The 24,650-nt window shown below is 44.4% G+C and overlaps 1 protein-coding gene across 1 annotated transcript; it reads left to right on the forward strand.

Moving 5' to 3' along the window:
- The first annotated feature begins 1,061 nt into the window (after window positions 1-1,061).
- On the forward strand, window positions 1,062-6,793 carry LOC117860335 (ABC transporter A family member 8). Its single transcript, XM_072294642.1, has 17 exons — window positions 1,062-1,551; window positions 1,783-2,310; window positions 2,427-2,568; window positions 2,709-2,828; window positions 2,931-3,055; window positions 3,335-3,493; window positions 3,608-3,770; window positions 3,850-3,975; window positions 4,086-4,169; window positions 4,255-4,607; window positions 4,688-4,888; window positions 5,086-5,195; window positions 5,297-5,381; window positions 5,555-5,683; window positions 5,817-5,922; window positions 6,079-6,167; window positions 6,265-6,793. The coding sequence occupies exons 1-17, from the start codon at window positions 1,471-1,473 to the stop codon at window positions 6,562-6,564; spliced, it is 2,901 nt and encodes a 966-aa protein (XP_072150743.1). The 5' UTR covers window positions 1,062-1,470; the 3' UTR covers window positions 6,565-6,793.
- The last annotated feature ends 17,857 nt before the right edge of the window (window positions 6,794-24,650 follow it).

A 24,650-nucleotide genomic window follows, 5' to 3' on the forward strand; every position in this document is an offset into this window, starting at 1 on the left:
TAAACAATATGGTATTTTGAATCGGAGGGAATAGCTTTTTAGAATCATTTGATCCAATCATCAAATAAGCAAAACACTCTCTCTGAGACATTTGCAAGTGATTTGCTTCATATGCTTAGGCACATGCTGAAAGAAACACATGTGCCTTCCTGTAATTTGTTCCTTCCCTGATTCAGATCTTGAGGTCAGAATTGAATGGGAACCTGATTGTGAACTGTGGAGTAATAAGTGGCGATTTCTTTATCTCGGTAAGCGTGCTCGGATTCAATCCATCTTTGAAATCGCAGGTACCAATAAGGATTTGATCATCCTATACCGATCCCTTTCGTGCAGACTAAGATATGGTGACGAACTGGCATGTGTCATGGAGGTAGCTCCAAGGTAAGTAGCACGTAGTTCTCATCAGGAAGCATCTAAACACCTACACATTGTTATTTTTTTACTATCAATGAGACGGGGAGATTACAACGTAACTTCTGTTGTGTAACAGAACAAAAAAGAATCAAATTTATACTGAATAAAAGGGGATAATGTTGTGGCAAAAAAACTGCATTGCTTGAATGGTGAGTCACGAGAAGAACTACAGCCACGAAGGTAATCCGGGATTATCGACCGGTTCGTTGCCAGAAAGTTCTGCTCCTCAGTTCTGAAAATGTCACACTCACTGCATCAGAGTTACCGTTCTATATATGCGCCTGCGACGAACACGAGGTTTGTTACTTATTTAACTCTCTTCATTTGGATCTCGCTTCTTGATCTCTCAGCATGACTTCAGAGATTACTCGAAGTTGTTGCTATGCTTAATGACGCAAGGTAGCAGATGGTATGCTTAACGACATGCTTGGATTTGTACCAATAGCCATTTATTTATATATATACATATATCACTCCAAGCTACTCTACTGCTAGCACTCTCTCTCTCTCTCTCTCTCTCTCTCTCTCTCTCTCTCTCTCTCTCTCTCTCTCTCTCTCTCTCTCCGTGTGTACCTGTAACAGCTGGTTGTGCTAAACAAGCAATGCTCCCGTAACACCCGGCTGAGGCAACGGCCGCAGCAGCATCGATACGGGCACAGGTTCCTTCAGGCGGACGCCATGCATCAGCTTCCATGGAGCAACTGACGAACGCGTCACCGGTAAATCCTCCGCCGCCGCGCTCGCGCCTGATACCCGGACGCGGACTGGCGGCACGGCGCGCGTGATGCTCACGCCGGGAGGCGCGCGTCTCGAGGCATTCGCGGCGGTCTGAAGCCAGCTGCCTGACAGAGCAGCTAGCTGGACTCTCTACTGCTTGCTTTCTCACTCAAGTCTCTCGTGCTCGTGCTATATCAGGAGCAGGTGAGCTCGGTGGCGTGACACGGACGGAATGGTGTGAGCCGTGAGGTTTCAGTGGAGAGTAGAGTGGACTGATCAGTCGCTGTTCGTGGCGTCGTTCTTGCTCTGCCAGAACTCAGAAGGTGCACAGAGACGCTCATGGAATCTCGGCGGTCGCGCGGGCTCGCGAGGTTTTTCAGGCAGGTCCATGCCCTCTTCCTCAAGAACCTCTCCTTCCAGGTAAAGAATTCCCAGCGTCAAGCTGGATAGACCGAAGACCAGATCAAGATCAGACTATTTTTTTCAAAAGAAGTCACAAATTTTCACTTGCTTTTATCACTGTCAACTGTTTAAACCACTACTATTTCCTGAATTGAACACATTTTTGGCACTTCCAGATCATGTTACCATGCCATGCCATTTCTCAAGAAACGCTAACCTTACATGTTTGTTATGCTTTGGTGCTCGCAGAGGAGGAACGCGAGGACGAACACCGCCATCGCCGCGTTCCCGGTGCTCCTCTGCGTGCTCCTCGTCTCCATCCAGCGCGTGGTGGACAGCGAGCTGGCGAGGCCGCCGTTCCAGTGCGGCTGCCAGGGGACGCAGTGCGGCGTCCAGTACTCCACGCCCATCCAGGCGCTCAGCTGCGCGGTGCCGGTGCCGCCGCGGTGGCCGGCGCTGGTGCAGGTGCCGGACCCCGAGGCGCGCGCCCTGACGCGCCTGCACCGGCGGCCGTGCAACTCGTCGGAGAAGAGCTGCCCCGCCGCCGTGCTCCTCACCGGCCGGAACCGCCAGCTTGCCCAAGGTACAGTACAGATCACCATGTCAGATTTTGCATCGAAATCTTGTGCATTTTGGTTGCTAATTACTCTGTTTCTTGGTGAATTTTTGGAAGGCCTTGGAGGGCTGCTGTTCCCACCTGTCCCTGCACAATACGCCCTGGCGCCTGATGCTTCAAATTCGTCGGATTATCTTGATGAGTTCTCGACAGTAGTCACTGTAAGTTGCTTGATCAATCATTGTTCATCGGCGGCATTTTACGCGAAAGTGTGCGTGCGATTTTCCTTTTTCTTTTGTTCTGATGGAAGGAATGACTCTGAATTTTCGGCTTCCAGGGTTCAAACTCGCTGCCAGCACATGTGCTGTTCGTTGAACCGGGTCTTGTTCCACAGGAGACCTTGTATGTGCTCCAACCGCAGTGCCAGTTCGATTCACGCAATGTTTCAGAAAATTTTGATGGGATACAACTGGAATCTGGTAAGTTTTATTTTTGTTCAGTTGGGGAAGCAGTAGAATGCATAATATAGCTTTTTATGCCTGCATTTTGTTCTTTATGCAAATTATTGCATTTAGAATAGCTTCCTTCAACCCAATATATTCTCTGTGATATAGAACAGATATGCAGTGTGTCCAAGCTTTGCCGCTGTGGTGCGATAATTCGTCAGTGATAAATCATCATATGTTCAAGGGTTACAAGGGTGGAAATAAGCGGAGAAGATCAAATGAATTCCTTGCTGGTAGCCTTTTCTGCATTCAGTGTATATATTGTTTTCAGTTGTGATAATAGAGTGGAGCTGCCTATAATGCTAAGTTGAGAAAATATCAAAATATTTCTGTAGGCTATGACTTCCTAGATACGAACAAGAGGCGCCTCCATGTATATGTTTGGTACAATTCCAGCTTCAGCAGGGACAATGGACACCATTCAATGACAGTTTTGCGTGTTGCACGGTTGGTTAATATGGTACTTACACTTGCCAACATCTTTTCTGTTAAGTTTAGATCAACAAATAGCTTATTGAAGTAAAATAATTCTTAATGAAGATATGGTTGCATAACTAGTTTACTACATCCAAAATGACTTTTTGTATATGACAGCTCTGTCTATCATTCACTCTCCTGATTTTTCTGCCAATTGTTTCCGGATTCTGTTCCATACAATAACTTTTCCGATCTTTATGTTATGGTACGTTGAGACATACTCCATACTTTTATGAGTACTAATTATGTGTTTTTATTGTAGGCATCCGCTGCATATTTGAACCATTTTAGAGGACAAAATGTGGAAATGCGTCTCGAGTATTTAAAGGAAATGCCCAAAGCTGCTGTCCCGATGAGGCTGGACCTCACTACCCTCCTAGATGCACTATTCTTCACCTGGACGGTTCAACTCCTACTTCCAGTAAGTTTACTCAATTTTTTTCCATGATGACAAACCGAGTTCCAGTGAAGGACCTTAGTAAATCTAATGATGTTCACCGATAAATAAGTTACGGATGACTTCAATCTAATACAGGTAATGTTAACATATCTTGTTTACGACAAGGAGCGGAGACTAAGACTGATGATGAAGATGCATGGGCTGAAGGATGCGCCTTATTGGTTGATTTCTTATGCCTATTTCTTATCACTTTCAACAGCTTACATGATGTTCTTCATGATCTCTGGGTCCGTTATAGGTACCAAAATTCCTGGATTCCATACGAGCAGCTATGCTATTAATTAGTTAATTACTAAACCATGAGTTTGGTTTTGCAGGGCTAGATATCTTCAGACTAAATAGCTACAGCATACAATCTCTGTTCTACTTCATATGTATCAACCTACAGATCGTGCTTGCCTTTCTGCTGTCTTCGTTCTTCTCTTCTGTCAGGATTGCTACTGGTCAGTAAATGAATAGAGCTCTTTTATGGTGCCTTATACTAGGCTAAAAATATTATGTGCCTCATTGGATGGTCTAACCTGGGTTGAGATGTATTCTTATTGTGTTACAGTAATTGGTTACATATATGTCTTTGGATCTAGCCTTCTTGGAGAAGCTCTGTTGAAGATATTCATCGAGGATGCTACCTTCCCAAGTAACCTTTATAGTTCTTCTGAACAAAGAAATTCTGCAAAATAAAACTTCGAAAGGCGTCACGAACCATTGTTTCATTTGTTTAGGGATGTGGCTTGTAGCAATAGAGCTTATTCCTGGGTTCTCCCTCTACCGAGGAATATACGAGCTTTCTGAGTATGCTGCTGCAGGAAGAAATATGGGAAAGCCCGGGATGAGATGGGCAGACTTGAACGACCCCGTTAACGGGATGAAAGATGTTATGATTCTAATGTCTATTGAAGGGATAATCCTCCTCCTTGTGGCATTTTTACTGGGCCATAGACCTGCATGGCAGCCTCTATTTGTCTTCGGATTTCTATCAACAAATCATTCCTCACCTTCAGAGAAACCAAACAAATTGAAGAGGGGATCCAGGAGGGTCCATGTTGATATGACAAAGCCTGATGTGTTCCTAGAGGTTAGTTAAGCATATAACTGATAACTGATAAATTCAACAGGCTGTCTTTTTCTAATTTTGTTATTATAAAATTATTTCAGCGCAAGGTGGTTAAACGATTATTAAAGGATATGGACATGAGTAATCTGATCATCTGCCATAATCTAAAGAAAGTGTACCCTGGAAAGAATGGTAATCCTGACAAGCATGCTGTTAGAGGATTGTCGCTAGCTTTGCGCAAAGGGCAGTGTTTCGGGATGCTCGGTCCCAATGGGGCAGGGAAGACATCCTTCATTAACATGGTAAGTAATAGTTACTAGTGTTCCTATGTATGTTTGTGCCTGTTTCTGAGAACAGGGTGAGGCTCTGTTTTGTGAGAAACAGAGTGATCCTATATTTCCCAAGAAACAAAGTGATCCTATCATTAGCTCTTCAGCTTCTTCCATAGTGCACCAATAAAAAAAATTATTTACGCATTACTTATGGGATGCATGTGCAGATGATTGGCCTAGTGAAACCGACTTACGGAACTGCTTACATCCATGGAATGGATTTGAGGACAGATATGAAGGAAATATATGCAAATATTGGTGTATGTCCACAGCATGAGTATGATCACAAGAGACTTTGTCAGTGGTGATATTTTATTTTTGGAATGTGATTTTGTCTGTGGTGTGATGCTAACCAAATTATGTTCATTGTGTGTGCAGCTTACTTTGGGAGACTCTGACAGGAAGAGAGCATCTGATGTTCTATGGCCGAATGAAGAATCTCACAGGTGCTGCTCTAACACAGGTAGTTTGAAGCCATGAACTAAAACAAAGTTTGTAATCTACAATCTAGCTACCTTATACTACATTATTCATCTGAAAATGTAGTCGTTAAGAGCAGATCATCTGATTACACCATTATTGCATATAATCACCAAATCTTTTTTGTTGGATCATGACATACATTCCCTGATCCAGGCAGTTGAACAATCCTTGAAGAACGTAAATTTGTTCCACAGTGGTTTCGGTGACAAATCTGTAAGCAAGTACAGTGGTGGCATGAAAAGAAGACTCAGCGTTGCCATTGCGCTCATCGGCAATCCTAAAGTACTCCCATCTGTCGTAGCTCTAGTTCATTCATTTCCTTTCCGAAGACACCCCAACATATACACACATAGACACATAAGATCGTTGAAAATTTTTCAGAACTAATAATCATCATGAAATTCATTATTTGCAGGTTGTTTACATGGATGAACCGAGTACTGGGCTCGACTCAAGGTCTAGGAATGATCTGTGGAGAATCATCAAGCAAGCAAAGAAGGATTGCACCATATTTCTTACCAGTAATCCTCCTTTTATTACTCTTATATCATATTGAGCTGCATGCACAGACCTGTTGTACCTAAAAGACTAAGTTCACGGGGGAAGACAAGCAATTTACTTGTACTACAGTAAGCCAACATAATCTTACATGTAAACCTTCACACTGGATGTTTCAGCACATTCCATGGAGGAGGCTGAGGAATTGTGTGACCGTATCGGCATCTTCATCAATGGAAACTTCCATTGCATTGGAACCCCCAAGGAGGTACAAAAAACAAAATGCTAGAACTCATCTAATGTAGATTCCAGTTTTTAGGAATACTCTTTTGCAGCAAAAACATTATTACATTTGGGCAATGCAGTTGAAGGCTAGGTATGGAGGCACTCGGATCCTGACGATCACAACATCACCGGAGCACGAGGAGGCGGTGGAGCAGCTAGTGAGCTGGCTCTCACCGAGGTACACAAGGATCTACAGCGTGTTGGGCACGCAGAAGTTTGCGTTGCCTCAACAGGAGGTAGGGTTGGGCTGCGTTTTCGGTGCAGTAGAGGCGGCGAGACGTGCATTCCCTGTGCTAGGGTGGGGTGTGGCAGATGCAACGCTAGAGGAAGTGTTCGTCAGGGTGGCAAAGGAGGCCTGTGCGTTCGACGTGCTATCATAGTGAGTGAGTAGCCAGTTGGCTCTATTGTAAGTTGTAGCTAGCTGCTAGTGTCGCTCGGTAGCACCAGTTAGAGGTTTTCTTTCCTTAGGGTTAACATTTGCAAAATGTACAGATTTTTTCAATGGAATAGAGTGATGGATGTGTTAATATGCATTGTTGGGTTAATGTGTATGTTAATATTTCTGAGCTGTGAGAGTTGGTATCATTTTAAAAATTTATTAAAATTTTACGATGACTGAATCTATCTAATAAAATTTGAGGAAGAACACACCATTATACTCATTTTTTCAGGTATCATCTTGAGCTTCCCACCAACTTAAATAGTTTATCCTACATTTTTATCCCACAACATGTGCATTTGCTTCTTTCTCCAACCTATTTGATTATTTGTGCAATGATGCTCAACGATATCTAAACATTCAATCTAGGTTTTGGAAAAAAGAAAAATCAAGCTGACTACTGCAGCAAAAGTTTCTCCATCAAACACATATTCTACCAACTTTAATTAAGACTTGATGTCTTTGCATCTTACTTTCTAGTTTTCTATTTTTGTTTTCTAAAGTTTGTGTCCCCAATTTATATCTCACCCTCCCCCTTCAAATTCAATTCTCTCCACAACAACACCAACATAAGCTAAGAGGGTGCATCACCGAGATATTACTTCTCTCATTACCACGAAATGCCACCTGAAAGAAGGCTATTAATCCAACTTAAGATGCTAGGCACTAAAATAAGGCCACCTGTAGATGGTAAATTTTGGTTGCTCGATGGATCTCCAAAAGGTTGAAATTGAACGGTCAGTGAGAGCAAATTTGAGAAGATAAATTTGCAGAGGTTCATAGTTCATGAAATATTCACATGGATGAAAATTTTGGTGTTGTAATGTGCAGTGTTTGTATCTTGTTGTTAGAAGTATTGGTTGTTATCCCATGTAACTGAGTGCAAGGTTATTGAATTCGGATTGTATCTCTTCGAGACATTGGTTGTTGTATTCTGGTTTGGTTGATAGATTAGTTAGAGATAGATTACTTCTTGATGTACAAGTACACCAACCGAACCAGATCACAACAACCTCCATTGTAATTTGTTGGGACTTCTCTCCTATATAAACATGCAACCGTGGCAATGCCGAGATAGGCAACCACGTTCTATTCTTTTACATGGTATTAGAGCGTCTTCTTCCACAATACATCTACCCGACGTGTTTATCCATGGCGTCTTCCTCAACATCATCCTCGGCGCACCTTGGAACTCCTATAGCTGAAAAGCTCACACGGGAGAACTACGTCTTGTGGAAAGTCCATTCCTTCCTGTTGTGCGTGGTACACTGCTTATGAGGATCCTAGATGATCTATCAAAGAACCGACTAAGACCATGGAGGTGGTGAAGGTCAATGACAAGAAGGAAATAGTGGCCAACCCTGAATATGATTCATGGGTAGCCAAAGATCAGCAATCGCTGAGTTACCTACTCAACTCCATCACCAAAGAAGTGCTTGCACAAGTGGTGGTGGAGACAACCTCGGCAGGAGCATGGAGCGCGCTACAGACAATGTTTGCAGCCCACTCAAGAGCACGCATGACAAATTTGTGCATGAGGCTGTCTACTCTCAAGAAGGGTAGCATGACTTCGTCAACCTATTTCACAAGATGGTGGCCATCAAGGATGAGCTCGCTGCAGTAGGTATAATCATTGATGATGGTGAGATGGCATCTTATTTACTTAACAGTCTTGATTTTGCGTACAATCCCTTTGTTTCTTCGATGCTTGGCCATGCGGATGCTATTCCTCTTTCCGAGCTATACTCTCATCTAATGTCCTATGAGCTGCACCTTGAGGCTTACAATGAAGGTGGTCAGTACTCGTCCTCAACAAATTCAGCAAACCGTGAAGGTTTTCGAGGATGTGGCAATGGTGGCCACAACTGTGGTCGCACCAATGGTGGCCATGGCACTTAGGGCTGAAACAACACCAATGGTGGATTTCAGCCCAAGCAAGGCGGCCAAAGTAAAACTACCTATTAGATATGCAAGAAGGTGGGTCATGAAGCGTCAAAGTGCTGGTATAGATATGAAGATGATGATCATCAGAATACCAAGATGGCCGGAGCTGCAGCTACTCGCTATGGGTATGATACAAACTGCTACGCAGATAGTGGTGCTACATATCATATTATTGGAGAACTTCACAAGCTAACGGTCAAGGACAAGTACAATGGTCGAGAACAAGCTCAAGCGGCCAATGGTTCAAGTATAAAAATTAGTAATATTGGTCATTCAACTTTACCTACCCCTAGTAGAAAGCTGCATCTAAATAATATTCTTCATGTCCCTAGTGCACACAAGAGTCTCATTTTTGTTCACAAACTAGCATTTGATAATAATACCTTTCTTAAGTTTCATCCTAAATTCTTTTTTATTAAGGATCAGGAAACGAGGAAAATTCTCCATCAAGGGAGATGTAGAGGAGGTCTATATCCCTTAGAACCCATCTCTTCGGAAGGAGGAGTTAGGAAAGAAGTCTACGGAATCAATAAACCATCCACTTCTAAGTGGCATAGTCAGTTAGGTCATCCCGCTTTTCCTATTGTTGAACATGTGCTTAGCAATAATTATCTCCCTTGTGATAGCATTGCTAGTTCTGAGTCAGTTTGTGATTCATGTCAAATGGCTAAAAGTCATCAGCTTCCTTATTCTACTTCAATAAATTAATCCAATGCACCCCTTGATCTTGTTCATTCAGATGTTTGGGGTCCTGCACCTATGTATGTTGGTCGTCACTCTTACTATGTGACCTTCATTGACGATTATAGCAGATACACCTAGATTTATCTTCTAAAAAACAAATCTAATGTCTTTCAAGTGTTTCAAAAATTTCAAAGTCTAGTTGAGCCAAAGCACAACAAAAAGATTATATCTATGCAAACCGACTGGGGAGGAGAATATGAAAAATTAAACTCCTTCTTTCAAAAGATTGGTATAGCACATCGTGTTTCTTGTCCTCATGCGCATCAACAGAATGGTTTGGTTGAAAGAAAACATCGCCATATTGTAGAAGTTGGTCTTGCTCTTCTTGTAAATGCATCTATGCCTCTAAAATTTTGGGATCAAGCTTTCTTGACTGCCACCTACCTTATCAATTTGCTTCCTAGCAAGGTTATCAATTTTGAGACTCCTGTATAACACTTGCTTCATGAGAAACCTAACTACTACTCCCTTCACATTTTTGGGTGTGCCTGTTGGCCGAATTTGAGATCCTTCAATATTCGCAAGCTAGCTTTTCGCTCCATTAGATGCACTTTTCTTAGATACAGTTCCATGCATAAGGGGTTCAAGTGCTTAGACCCTACCACTCTTCGGATCTACATATCACATGATGTAGTCTTTGATGAATCTTATTTTCCCTTTGCTCATCTGCATCCAAATGCAGGAGCTCTTCTTAGGAAAGAAATTCTTCTTCTTCCTAATCACCTTCGTAACCAGGGGGATGTAAGTTGTACTGACAATATTACTAATGCTCCTGATCATTTGGATGTTAGCAATGTGCAGGACAATTTGAATGTAGATGCTCAAAATAGCTGGATCCTGGCTGGCACAAAAGATCCATGCAGCAGTCTCCAGGCTGATTCACTCCACACTCCAAGCAAATCAGGCTTGGATCCCGATTTTGCTCCGCCTACGCCTGCCCCGTCCGTCACTACCCCGACAGCGCCCGTCTCCACCGCTCCGAGTTCGACGCGTGGGAGGGAATCCATTGCGCTCGCGCCTGCCACTTCTTGTCCGGCCGTGATGGAGTCTGTGCTTGGCACACCCAGTGCGCTCGGATCTTCTGCGAACCCCGGATCCGCTGCGGATGTCTCTCCGGATGTTGTTGTGCCATCTCCTGTTCCGTCGCCTTCTACTGCATTGGCTCTAGTTTTTGACACAGCTCCTCCCACACCTATTGCAATACCTTGATGATGTACCAGACTTCAGAGTGGGATAACAAAACCAAAACAGTTCAAAGATATGATCAGGTATGGCATGTTTTCAGCTACTGGAGAGCCACAAGATTTTCATGAAGTGTTAAGTGATCCAAGGTGGAAAGAGGCTATGCAAGATGAATTCAATGCTCTCATCAGGAACCAGACTTGGCATTTGGTTCCAAAAAGGAAGGGTAAAAATATTATTGATTGTAAGTGGGTGTTTAAATTTAAAAGAAAATCAGATGGTACTATAGATAGATACAAGGCAAGGCTTGTTGCAAAGGATTTTCGACAGCGGTATGGAATTGACTATGAAGACACATTTAGTCATGTGGTTAAAATTGCAACTGCAAGGCTTGTTCTCTCTATTGCCATTTCAAAAGGATGGTGTCTTAAACAATTAGATGTACAGAATGTGTTTCTTCATGGTGTTCTAGAAGAAGAGGTATATATGAGGCAACCCCTAGGTTTTGAGCATAAAGAAGGTTCACATCTTGTGTGTAAGTTGGATAAAGCCATATATGGGTTGAAACAAGCACCTTGAGCTTGGTATGCTAAGCTAAGTTCTAAACTTATTTCTCTTGGATTTACAACATCTAAGTTAGATACTTATTTGTTTATTTATCAAAGTGTGGCATCATGATTTATATGTTAATTTATGTTGATGATATCATTGTTACAAGTTCATCTAGTGAGGCTGTTTCAGCACTACTTATTGATTTAAAGAAGGACTTTGCTCTAAAGGACTTGGGGAACCTTAGTTATTTTCTGGGAATAGAAGTGCAAAGAGAAAAGGATCGGCTGCTGCTGACTCAAGAAAAGTATGCAAAAGAAATTCTGACTCGAGTAGGTATGATTAATTGCAAACCATCCTCTACGCTGTTATCTACAAGTGAGAAGCTCTCAAAACATGAAGGTTACTTGCTAAGCTCAGGCGACAGCACACGGTACAGAAGTGTAGTAGGTGCATTATAGTATCTTACATTGACTAGACCTGATCTAGCCTTTTCAGTAAATAAAGTATGCCAGTTCTTACATGCTCCCACTACTGCTCATTGGACAGCCATGAAAAGAATACTTCGGTATATCAAAAATACACTGGATATTGGACTGAGTTTTTGTGCGTCTAGTTCTACTTTGATTAGTGCTTTCTCTGATGCTGATTGGGCAGGAAGTATTGATGATAGAAGATCTATAGGAGGATTTGCGGTTTATTTTGGGTCTAATTTGATTTCCTGGAGTGCTAGAAAGCAATCAACTATCTCAAGATCAAGCACAGAGGCAGAGTACAAGTCAATAGCTAATGCTACTGCTGAGATAATTTGGTTAGAATCTATGTTGACAGAACTTGGTATAGTTCCTGATCAGACACCATGTCTATGGTGTGTTAATTTAGGTGCTACTTACTTATCTGCAAATCCTGTGTTTCATGCGAGAGCTAAGCATATTGAAATTGATTTTCATTTTGTTCAAGAGCGTGTCGCAAACAAACAACTGCAGGTGCGTTTGATTCCTTCTAAAGATCAGCTAGTAGATGGCTTTACTAAAGCATTGCCGAGCAGGATGCTTGAAGACTTCACGAGCAATCTAAATCTCAAGAAGAAGAGAAGTTTATATTGAGAGGGGATGTTAGAAGTATTGGTTGTTATCCCATGTAACCCAGTCCAAGGTTATTGAATTCGGATTGTATCTCTTGGAGATATTGGTTGTTGTATTCTAGTTTGGTTGATAGATTAGTTAGAGATAGATTACTTCTTGATGTACAAGTACACCAACCGAACCAGATCACAACAACCTCCATTGTAATTTGTTGGGACTTCTCCCCTATAAAAACACGCAACCGTGGTAATGCTGAGATAGGCAACCACGTTCTATTCTTTTACACTTGTGGATCGGTGTTTGACTCAATAAATTTGTTATACTTGGTGAGTTACATCAATGGCCACTGGGTAAAAACTTGTATTTATGTATGACTCTAACCTGACTTCTTTTGCTGTGGTTCAACCATGGGAGTTCCATACCGCATCTAATCTAAATAAAAGTACATTAGAAATCAGTATAGTATAGTGTAATGATAAATAGTTTAATGGTGATGCAAGGATGACAAGTACTCCCTCTGTTCTGATTTACATGAAGCTGGTTAGCTCAAATTTGAGCTAAGCAACGTCAAATAAAAAAAGAACGGAGGGAGTAGAACGGAAGTTATAGGAATACTAGCGAAGATATAAGCAATATTGGACCTGAAACACATGTAGGCAACATAATGAACATACCAATTAACGATTTTCAAAATCTTATAGCTTTCCATACTCACTTCTCACCTACAAAAATGGCATTCAGGGACTAGTGACAATAAGTCGCTGCCATATCACCACAAGTGTGTTTACACTCTTGTTTGGTGCCAAAAAAAGAAACTAGGACTTAGTTTTAGTGGCAGACACAACCAGGGCAGGGACTTATTTTGATTGAAGGAATTATATAGGTATTTTGGGGGAATTACAAACCCTAGGGTTTGATCTTACCCTGCCATTTGGAATGCAAGAATAGGTTAACAAATTCCTAGGTGTTTCGGCAGGATATCAAAGGACGTACGTGTATGGAATTTGCGAAATGATTAATTAAACTTTTGCGAATATCAGATATGATGCGACCGGAGAATGTCAGACAACGTGACAGGAAGCTGTAGCTTTCTCAAACAAGCGCTATCTCAACACATCCGCAGTTGTCCGCACCATCCGACAGTAGAGGTGAGTGGTGAAAAGAAAATGAATAGGAGGTGGAAGACAGTATAGTCTACGGATTGACCGTCATCAGCATCCTAGTTCCACATTTTCTTTCTTTCTTTCTTATGGTTGTGTATCCTGGTAATGCAGAGTTCGGAAATGTGGTTTAAGGAATATGCATGATGTAAAAATCTTGAATTTAATAAAATTGTCCTATCAAAAAAGTATGTACCTATGGTCCTTCATGTTTCATTATTCCCCTATTGGAAAGGGCAGTCCGTCCGCGCTGAAAGATTTGCCACAGGTGCTACTAGCCTAGGTTTGGCCGGAGAGCAGGTCACCATTGCTTCAGCAAGAACACAGACTTGTGCTGTGCAAGCATTTTGTTTGCATTGTTTAGTTGACTCCCCAATCCCAGCTGAACAAGCCATTAGCCGGAGAGCAAGTCACCGTTGCTTGCAGGCTGTCTTCAGGGAACGCTTTCTGGGCATTGGTGCAGCATGAGGCAAAGGAGACCATCCGTTCAGCAAGCTTGAAATTGTAGGAGATTGCGATGGAGACATTCGCACAAGAATGCATGGAGAATTAATGATAGATTTTGTTTTTCTTAAATCTTTTACAATTATGCGTCCCTTTAGTCTGCTGGATAGCTGAAAACTTTGTAACAAGATAATAGCTGTGCGTATTTTTGCAGAGGCTGGAGATGCCTCCATTTTCTAAAAAACCGTGCCTTGTTTCCCGACACGTACGCATGAGCCATTCCTGGTGCTTGGTAGCAAACGGCCGCGGCAAATAAACCGCGAGATGCTTCTTTGCCATCCTTTAATTTTCGCAGAGAACAAAATGTACATTCGTGCTGCAGGCAGTATCTGGGCAGTGGGCAAAACGTATGGCTAAAGCTATCGCTACAGCCTACAGGTGAAACTTCGAGGCGGAGATATGCGAATCACGTGAGCCGTACGGGTCACCGTCAATCTTTTGCCCAAGCATATCCTGTTTGACATTTTTTATGCTCAAGATACATGTGCAAAAATCTTGTAAGCATGCACCGGCTAGCTTTCAATTTCGTAGAAACTGACTGGTGTTTGGTTCTTAGGTACATGGAAAGTTAATTAGCCGTGTGCCAAAAAGAAAAATAGTGCATATCAAACCAACCCAAATGTATCAAGGACCAATGTGCAACTACTTTGGGACCATGTAAAATCACATCTTCCACCTAAATATATTATCCGTCGCCAGGTAAGCTAGTGGCTTGCAAAATTTTCTATCCTTAGTTATCACCCGAGTGAACTAACGTTTGATTCCAAGTAACTCATGCTTGTGGCTTGATTCTAGATAGGATCCCTCCAACCAAATACATCCTAAATAGGTGACAGTGCACACATTTTTCTCTGGTTGTATGCATGTGCTCTTGATTATATGTCTTCACACTTTCGTTCGAAAGCCTGATGATTCTCTCTGCGATGATTCACATATGAACGAAACCTATAAGACTGCAAATTCGGTTCATTGTGCTTCCCCTATCTAGTCCAGTAGTTGGTTTGATGCTCAAAAAAAATAGTTGATGTATTGTGTCTATGAGAGTGGGCGTTGAGCTGAGCCTCAGCTAGTGGAATGGTAACATGCACTGCTAGAATGCTAACAATAGCCAACAGTGTTTAAACCATCGACCATCTATTTGTACGTTCGGAAAACTAAATTGCCCAGGGTATACCGTCGGCCATCTCCCCTTGGCCATTCGACCAATAGCCCAGCGGATGTCGGCCATTAATTTCCCAACGGTGAAAGCCCGACGGTCTACTCTCAGCCAATGGATACACGCTAACAGGACATATGGACAGCCATTCCATTCCCCGACTGTTTTGATACTCTTAGCTATTGGTTTAACTTTTGCAAAAAAAAAATAATTCTAATATTATTTTTATAGTTATTTTCTTTGTTTTTGTATTTGGGGAAAATCCTGGTAGAATTGTACGTATATGCCTTTCACGGCTGTATGGATTGCATTCTGACACGCTTCGAGGTAGCCAAATATTAATATAATACATATAGCTCTAGAATATGCTTCTCTGTTGCATTTGATAAATAATAAAACTTTGATAACATGTACACGGTTTCTCATGTTCTGAGAAATGAATCAGCACATAGTTGATACGTACATGTTCTCACATGCGGCTATACAAAATCTACAGAAAAAAAGCTGCAAGCCCATCATTTCGCGTGCTCCTTTCACGAATTGTGAATGCTTGACATGATCATTGGGGACAAGACTGATCTGGATTAGGAGAAAATTAAAATTAGATTCCAAATCTGAACACTGATGTCAGAGAGAAGTAATGGGAACAGAACTGGATTTTTAGTAATACCTATCCGGAAGGTAGAAGATCGAGATAGATTAACCAAATCTAATGCCATGCACGTTCTCAAAAGAACACTATTCTAAAAAGACAAACAAAAGATGATTAGTTTAGATTAGAACAAAATAATATGTATTCAAGTCGTTCTCACCTTTGATGAATATCTGCGATGTCTTGTGATTCTTGTCCCTTCCGTCCATGCCGCATCTCTTGAAGGAGATGACCAACAGAGCTTCAAACATGTAAAGGAAAGTGATACATGCGCGGATCGGGAGGGGAGTAGGATGCACACCGCTGCAGAAGGATGCGCCGCCTCGTAACCCGTGTTGCCACGGACTGCGAGGGTCGCCAGATGCATGCTCGCCGCGGGTGCCCGTCTGGTTGCCTTCAGCGATGGCTCTGGGCGGATCAACAAGGACGAGGTGCTGTGTAGAACGGATTTGTTTTGATGGAGAGATGGATTTGACGTCTTGAGCCTTGGTCATTATGTACTGATAACCACCAGTACATATCCTTTGAACGTGTCATTGAGCCGGACGTGTGTGCCTTGCTGCAGAATTACCGAGGGGAATTTGCTAATCATGTACGTTTATGCGCATCTGTCACATCGGATGTTTGATACTAATTAGAAGTATTAAATATAGATAAATTATAAAACTAATTACACAGATGGAGTCTAATTCGTGAGATGAATCTAATTAAGTCTAATTAGTCCATGATTTGACAATGTGATGCTATAGTAACTATTTGCTAATGATGGCTTAATTAGATTTAATATATTCGTCTCGCGAATTAGCCTAGGAGTTCTGCAATTAGTTTTATAATTAGCTTATATTTAGTGCTCCTAATTAGTATCCGAACATATTGACATGGCTAAACTTTACCTTATAGATAGCCAAACGGGCGGCCCGACCCGACCTGGCACGGGCACGAATAGGCCCAGCCTGTTTAGGCCCGCCTAACTGTCGTGCCAGGCCGGGCCGGCCCGCGTGCCGAAAGAGCGGCCCAGGCCCGGCCTGCTACCTTCTTACGCAGGCCGTGTCGGCCCGCTGGCCCGACGGGCCTTAATAGCCTAACCGTGCCCATGCCAGCTTGTGATACGTTTTAAGAAAAACCCCTCACCAGAATCTAATTTATCAAAGTAAGATATTTTCACATTTTCAACATATTCACAGAAACTTACTTTCAATATATTCATAGATTCAACTGATTCACAAAGATTCACACATATTCAAAATCACAATAACACAAACAAATATGAATATTATTTTGAGTTGTTTGTATTGCTGCCTCATTAAAAACCTTTGTAGGTAAAAACTCACACCTCGTGAGAAAACCCTACAAAGGAAAAAAGAGTACAGCCAGCTCATAAGTTCATTGTTCAGATACACAATCACACAAGTTCACAACTCAACTGACAACTCACAACTCACAAGTCACAAGATCTACACAAGCACAACAGCATGAGGCTTCTCACTTCTAAGTTCTAACTTGCTCCTGAACACTGACAGAGCACCAACAGGGCAGCAGGCATCTAGCTTCTGCAAAAAATGATAGGAGGATTAGAGATCTTCAAGTAACAACTAACAAGTATGCTGAATAGAAGTAAATGAGAGTAGAAAACTTACTCATCAAGATACAAATCCTCAAATGACTCTTCAAGTTCGGTATCATCGACGGTATGCTGCAGTCTTGCATCTCCTTGCTCCCAATCCTTGATCAAAGCCAAGATCTCCACCATCTCAGGGGTCAGACGACGTCGCCGCTCCTCAATGATCCTGCCAGTGGTACTAAATGCAGATTCTGAAGATATAGTAGAGACAGGCACAGTCATAACATCCCTAGCTAAGATAGATAGAACAGGATATGATAACTTATGCTCATGCCACCAGGTCAATATGTTGAAGTCATCATCATATTGATTGATAGTGTCACTGTCTAGGTAAGCAGACAGTTCAGAAGCAGCAGCAAGAGAGGCACCAGTTTGAGCAGCTTGCAACAAAGCACTAGCAGATTGTCTCCTAGACAGGGAGGAGGAAACAGAAGTAGAACCCAGACCAGCACCAAGGCTAGCAGCAGAATAAGTAGATGAAGCAGCCTGGGAACCAAAGATCTTACCCCAAGCAGTCTTCTTCTTACCTGCAGGGCCTGGCTGAGTGGCCCTCTGCATCCTCACAGAACCATACTTAGCTTCATATTTGCCAAAGATTGTAGACAATTCAGCTCTTACATCAGTTAAGTAACTAGAATAATCCTTACCAGTTAGCTGAGACATCAGCTGAAGCACATTGCTAAAACCAATAATCTTAGCTCTAGGATCCAATATAAAAGCAAAGGCATAAAGCATAGGTATATCAACCCAATAATCTAAGAACTTAGACTTCATGGGTGCAACAACATGTTTCAGATCAGCATCATCAGCATAGAAATTAAGGTGCCCAGCTATCTCAAGAATATGATGCAAGATTAATGGAGCAGTAGGATAGTAAACACCAGACAGAATAACAGTAGAATCATAGAATTGTTCAAGAAATATCAGAATCTTTTCAGCAATATACCAGTGTAATTCTGTCAGAATTGTTTGACCTTCAACCAAACCATATTGAGTGGTTATGAACTGATGGAATGTGGTCTTATGGGGCAATAGATTCTTCAACGTGAGATAAGTTGAATTCCATCTAACATCCATGTCCAAAGCAAACTTACGAGGATGGACACCAACAGCAATGCAATATGACTTGTATGCCGCAATACGTTGGTTAGAACAATTCAGGAATGAAATTGCAGTTCTAAATGAACTAAGCATAGGCTTGAAAACATCAAGGCCAGCCTTAACAATAAGATTAATGATGTGACAAGCACAACGCTGATGAAAAAAAAGTCTACCCATGTAACCAGTCAGTGAAGGATGAAGCTTACCAATGGCGGCAGTGTTTGCCGATGCATTATCCAGTGTGATAGAAAATATCTTATCATTTAAACCATAATCAGTAGCAACAGCTGTAATGCGCTCAGCAATATTATCAGCATTATGAGAAACATCAATTAAACAAAAGCCTAAGATCCTCTTCTCTAGTTGCCAATCAGCATTCACATAATGAGCAACCACACTAAGGTAATCTTCCTTAGCATTACCAGACCATATGTCAGATGTAAGAGCAACAAAGGAAACAGATTGCAAAGAAGCCAGGAGTTTAGTACGATGCTCATCAAAATACTTAACAAAATCTCTGGTGGTAGTTTGCGTAGACACACAACTGAATCTAGGATTATGAGCAATATTAATATACTCCTCAAATGCATCAGACTCACCAAAGCATAAAGGAAGGTCTAGTCTAGCAATCAATCTGCACAACTGGATACGAGCAACATCAGGATTGTACTCCCACATATGGAGAGAGCCATCAGGATTGTACTTGAGTTGGGACTGAGCCATACGTGAAGCACCTAGCAAGACTGGGCACTTTGGAAGGTGCCTATGCAAGTGTCCAGTACCACTAGCAGACTTACCAGAATAAATTTTCTTGCAATGTAGGCACTTAGCACCAGTTCTTACCCTCTTGTTATTCTTTACCTCGTACAGAGGCTCAAAGTCATCCCACACCTTAGAGGTGCAAGAACGAGTCCTCTTGCTGCCCGTACTCTCTGAGCCCGGACCAGCACCAGAGCCAGCAGCAGCAGGTGGTGGAGAATCTCCAGGACCTGGCTGAGCATCGGGGACGGCACCACCGAGCAGCGCCCGCTGATCCGCCTCCAAATCAGAATCATCACCTCCGGTCTCCCCCATCAACCGCAACTCATCATTGAGGCAGGTTGGATAGTCGTCGTCCATCCTCGAGCACACCCGGAACACACCCTCGAGCCCTCCACCATTGACGTCGTCGCCTCGGCGGCTCCATTCCTCAACGACGCGCGGCCCCTGTAGGAGACCTACACGATACAAGAGAAGAAAGTGAGGGAGGCGGATCTGCTTGGGGTCGAAGAAGAAGAGGAACGAGAGGAGTGAGGATGTTGTTTACCTGCGCAGCCGGAGCCTGGAGCCGGAGAAGACGAACCGCAACGGTGGGGAACCAGGGAGTGAGGCGGATCTGCGAGGGTCGTGGGGAGGAGGCGACTAGGCGAGGAACCGAGGGAGGCGGAGGGCCGGAGGGGCTAAGGGAGAAGCGGGGTTACGAGGAGGGAGGCGGATGGGTGACCGGCGAGCCGGCGGCGGGCGAGGACGCCGGATCTGAGAGGGGACTAGGGGAGGAGCAGTTACAGGGGTAGGGAGGCGAAGCCGGCGGAGGGGCCACCAGCAAGCCGGCGGTGAGCGAGGATGCCGGATCTGAGAGTGGAGGAGCAGTTACGGGGGGGAGGGAGGCGGAGGGGCCACCGGCGAGCCGGCGGCGGGCAAGGACGGTGGAGGATCTAGGGGAGGAGGCGAGGAGCCGGGAGGGAGCGGGGAGGAGGCGAGGAGCCGGGACCGGGAGAGAGCGAGAGAGAGACAGAGGCGGCTCGATGCGGGAGCGGGGGCCGGGGGGTAGGGTTTCGGCCGGGGACGGGTTCGCGCCGGCCTTATATACGGCCGTTGGCCGGGCCGAGGCAGGCCTGGCAGGCCTTAACAGGCCATGCCGGCCGTTGCTGGCCCACGGGCCAAATGGGCCAGGCCGTGCCGGGCCAGCCCACGTGCTGAGGTAGCATACCAGGCCCGGCCCGTGATGTAGGCCGGGCCGGGCCTGCCTGCAAGGCCGTCGTGCTGGGCCGTGCCTGTACCGGGCCAAAATGTCGTGCCATGGGCCGGCCCACGGGTCGCGGGCCAAATGGAAATCTATACTTTAGCTCCTGATATCCAAACAAACGGCCCCTCCATCTAAACCATCAGCCATTGCAGGAACGGTTGGCAATTCTATTAAATAGCCGAAGGGATTTGATTCCGTCAGGAACTACGAAACTATCGGGCAATGATATTTTTTCCAACGGGTCGTCGGCGACTCCTACAAACTCTTGGCTAAATTAAGTTAGAATTAAGTTAGGATTCTAGTAGTGATGGAACCATGTATATTGTCTTTTGTTTCTACTGTTCGTCTTCTATTAAGGTGATGATGTCGTTCCGTGGCTGCGTTGATGTTAGAAATCTTGAATCGTATTTTGTGTTAATTAAAGAATGAAATTAGGTGGAGATATGATGCTCCATCTAGTTGTCAAAAAAAATGCTAAGCACACAAGTACAGCTCTTGGACTACAAACGTTTCTTGAAAAATGAAAACGTCAAAAAATGCTAAGCACACCAGCACAGCTCTTGGACGACAAACATTTCTTGAAAATGAAAAACAAAAAAAATTGTCAAAGACAAAACGCTAAGCACATCATTTATGTGCTCGATGATTTTCCAAATAATTCATATTTGAGTTTGAAATTGCCAACCACATCTTCCACGCGGTCTGATGACAGTAGTTGCACGATGACATATAACCTCTGCTAAACCCATTCCAACGGCCGATGTGGTACAAAGTAAAAGTATATATATACTTGAGCAAAAAAAAAAGTTCATTGAATTCAAGGCTGCATTGTCGGAGTCCAACACGCAACAGCCCACGTAACAAAGCCTTGAAAGCCCAACAAGGCAACACAAAAGCGGCCGATGTTGAAACATTGGACACTCGTGGGAGCATTTTGTTTTGTAAACGGTAAAACGTAATAACAAACGTAAACGGTAAAACTCAGTCGTTGTCTTCCCCGGCACGGCGGCACGCATGTCGCAATGTTTCCAAGCCAACCGCAAAACGCGTCTTTCTTTTTCCGGGGAGCTAGTATGAAAGAGGCTTGCTTTCCCCAGGCAGGCTCTTGGCAATTTCCGGGCAAAACGAGCTCATCAGGGCACGCCATCGTCTGGACCCGAAAAGTGGAAATCGCCGATCGCTAGCTATTGCGCGCAGCGATCCGAGGAATTTCGGGGCAGATGATGGCGGTGAGGCAGAGACGCAGAGTGATGGATCATGACAGTCACGTCTTAATCGCACTACAGGCTTACTGCCCTTGCTCGGCCGCTGCCCGGCCCTCGCGCCTCCTGTGCGCCAACGCGCGGCCGCCACCGGGCCCACGCGCGGCCTCCTCCGAGCCCGCGTCGCCGCCTCCTCCGAGCCCGTGTCGCCGCCGGTTCCGACGCTCGCTGGTGGCACGTGAGCGATACGAAGGCTGCGCGAGGCGGGATGCCACTCCGTTTGGGGCAGCCATGGGCGGCGTGGCTATCGGCGGTGGCACAACGAGGATGCGGCTCTGCGCCGCTTTGGAGGCGTTGTGGTGGTGCAACCAAGAGTGGCTCGCGCGGGTCTCGCTAGCGACACCTTGGTGGTATGGCTGGCACCGGTCCTGCACGTTGGCGTGCCAACAGCACTATGGAGGCGTAGTTGGTAGCGTGGGGCCATCTTTGCGGCGCAAGCGTGGCGAAGACGGCAGCAGAGGGTGCCAGAGTGGCCGCACGCATGGCGGTAGTGACCGAGAGTTGACGTGCAGCAGTAATGGTGGACGGTGACTCTGGAATGGATGTGGTGGATGCCATGTGTGCGATGGGTGGCCGATAGTGTTTGTCTTGGGGGTGTTGGGGCTGTGACAATTGTGGGATGAGGGTTTTTCCATACAAAAGTCTTGCTCGGCCTCAGGCCGGGTTGGCAACGACAACGTTCAGCGGACACCGTGTTCCCTCTTCGGGGTGTTGTCGAGGTGCCCTCCTCTCCCTGGCAGGTTTCTCCTGGTGAAAATCTTGCTTGAGTTTTCTCAAGCGAGCGGCAGGGGCGCTCTCGGCGTCGTTCCTTCCTTGGAAGTATCGTCTTTGGACAACCTGTCCCAGCCTCTTCTGGCGGCTCCTCTTTGGCATTGTGGTGCTCTTGGCTATCAAGATAGTGGGGTTCTGCATGGGGACCAACGGATTTCCCTTCTCTCTCGCCCTCTCCTCCCGCAATCTTTGCCTGTGTTGACGTCCGAGATCCGCATGTTTCGGGGGAGTGCTGCCTAGTCGGAGTTTGGCAGTGCGTTTGCAACTCCACGTTGACCTTGCGGCAATCCGTCACGCATAGCGGCGGCTGGCTCAGTGCTAGGTTCTTCCCCTCGGCGGATTGTCTGTTGTCATCGGCGTATGGTGTTTTCATCCTTCCGGACGAGTTGTTCGTTCAGGCCGTTGCGAGTTGGGATCCAACCGGCCAGGTCTTGCGTTTTGTTGTCGAGTTTCGAGCGTTGAGACTGCGTTGACGACCCAATCCAACCAGTCAGGCTTGAGTGATGCCGTGTTGATATCCCAATCCAACCGGCTAGTTATTGCTGAGTCATGTATTGTGGTCGTGTTGATGTCCTAATCCAACCAGTCGAATTTTAGTTCTTAGTTGTCTTTCCTTTCCTGGCTATAGCCTCACAGGGCTATAGACTTGTATTTTCTACTATATCAATAGAAACTTACACTATCTTGCGCGGTTCGCTAAAAGGAATTGATCGTTGTTGAAGAATAACACAGCTTCTGAGTTGGACAAACTACGGCGACAACTCTAGCTCTGAAAATGCGGATGACCGAAAAAAGAAAAAGAAAAAAAAGCATACAACAAGGCTTATTTGGTCAAATACGAAGGTGGTCCGTCATAATTCAAGTACATGGCTAATGGAAAAGGTAGGCATATTACAATCCTTCACGGAGAATCTTGTCCACACAATCTTTTTTGTGTGGGACTCATGTTCACATGAAGCATCACGCATCAAACATTGTTCGTTGCGTCCCCACAAAATCATTGTACCCGCTATATCTTCACCCTGCTATCTATCTTAATCAACACCTTTGAAATTATGATTTGACACAATTTGGAGACTTTAACCAACCGAATCCAAGTCACGATAGACCACCTCCGACGGGTAACTTTGGTAGAGCTGATATGATATCCACTGCAAGATCATAGGGGTACAATTTCATTCTTGTGCCGTTAAACGTAATTCTTCCGTTGATGTCATGTCAACTCATAATATGCCACGTCAGCCAAATGCCCAAAACCACACTTATATGTGGGTCGACTCTCTTAGTCTCTTTTTATGGGTGGTTCCTGTGTGGCAGCTCAACAACATTCTACGTTGTAGATTCTTCTTCCCTCCTTTTCCTGTGAAATCCGATGGATTTGTATGTCCGATTTGATATTTTTGTACTCGATATAACTATGTTAATTTGGCAGTTTTGCTTAAATTTCAATCAGATCAAAGTGTGACAATGACACATTCACATATCATGCAGATCAGGCGGAGCTAGGCCTATTCATTGGTGTCAACTGACACCGATGGTTTTCTTAAAAACCAGTGGCAAATCACTATTACCTACTGCTTAGCTATGGAGCTGACACCGGTGTTTAAAGGCACTGACACCGGTGTTTAAAGGCACTGACACCGTGAGTCCATCGGCTAGCTCCGCCCCTGCAAATCATGGAACTCCCAAATCCGATAGTCCGATCCCTATCTTAAGTTCCCAACCTCGTAGTGCCTGGAACAAGGAACCCAAAATAGAGGCAAGGAGAAAAACGTAGAAAAGAAATAGGAATACGGTGTTAAAACAGAGGATAGGGAAAACATAGGAAAAGTGGATGGAGTGATGTTTGGAACGTAGAAATGAAATCACAGGAAACTTCATGTTTCATGGTGCCGTGGGGAAAATCTCAACTAGCCAATCAATATTGTCGCTCTCAACTAGTGGCCATAGCCACTGACATCTTGACCAACAAAATGAAGGTGCCGATCACTAGTATGACATGTGAACAAACAAAACAGCTCAACCCCTGTTGTCCTCGTCTCTATCCTTCCGTTGTTCTTATTGTCTCTCTCCCTGTTGTTCATAGCTATGGATGCAGAGATCCAGGTAGCAGCACGTAGAGGATGGAGCAGGGGCTACATGCATGCAGATGCAGCAGTCGGAGCTCCTCCGGAGCAGGCCAACTCTTGGAGGGCAGCAAGTCCATCAACGACGACAGCGGTTCAGTTGGATGGCGGAGTTACAGAGCCACAGAGGTGGCTGCCAGGTTTTTTATTGGGTGCGATTAGCTC

Source organism: Setaria viridis, chromosome 6 (assembly GCF_005286985.2).
Source record: "Setaria viridis chromosome 6, Setaria_viridis_v4.0, whole genome shotgun sequence".
NCBI lineage: Eukaryota > Viridiplantae > Streptophyta > Magnoliopsida > Poales > Poaceae > Setaria > Setaria viridis.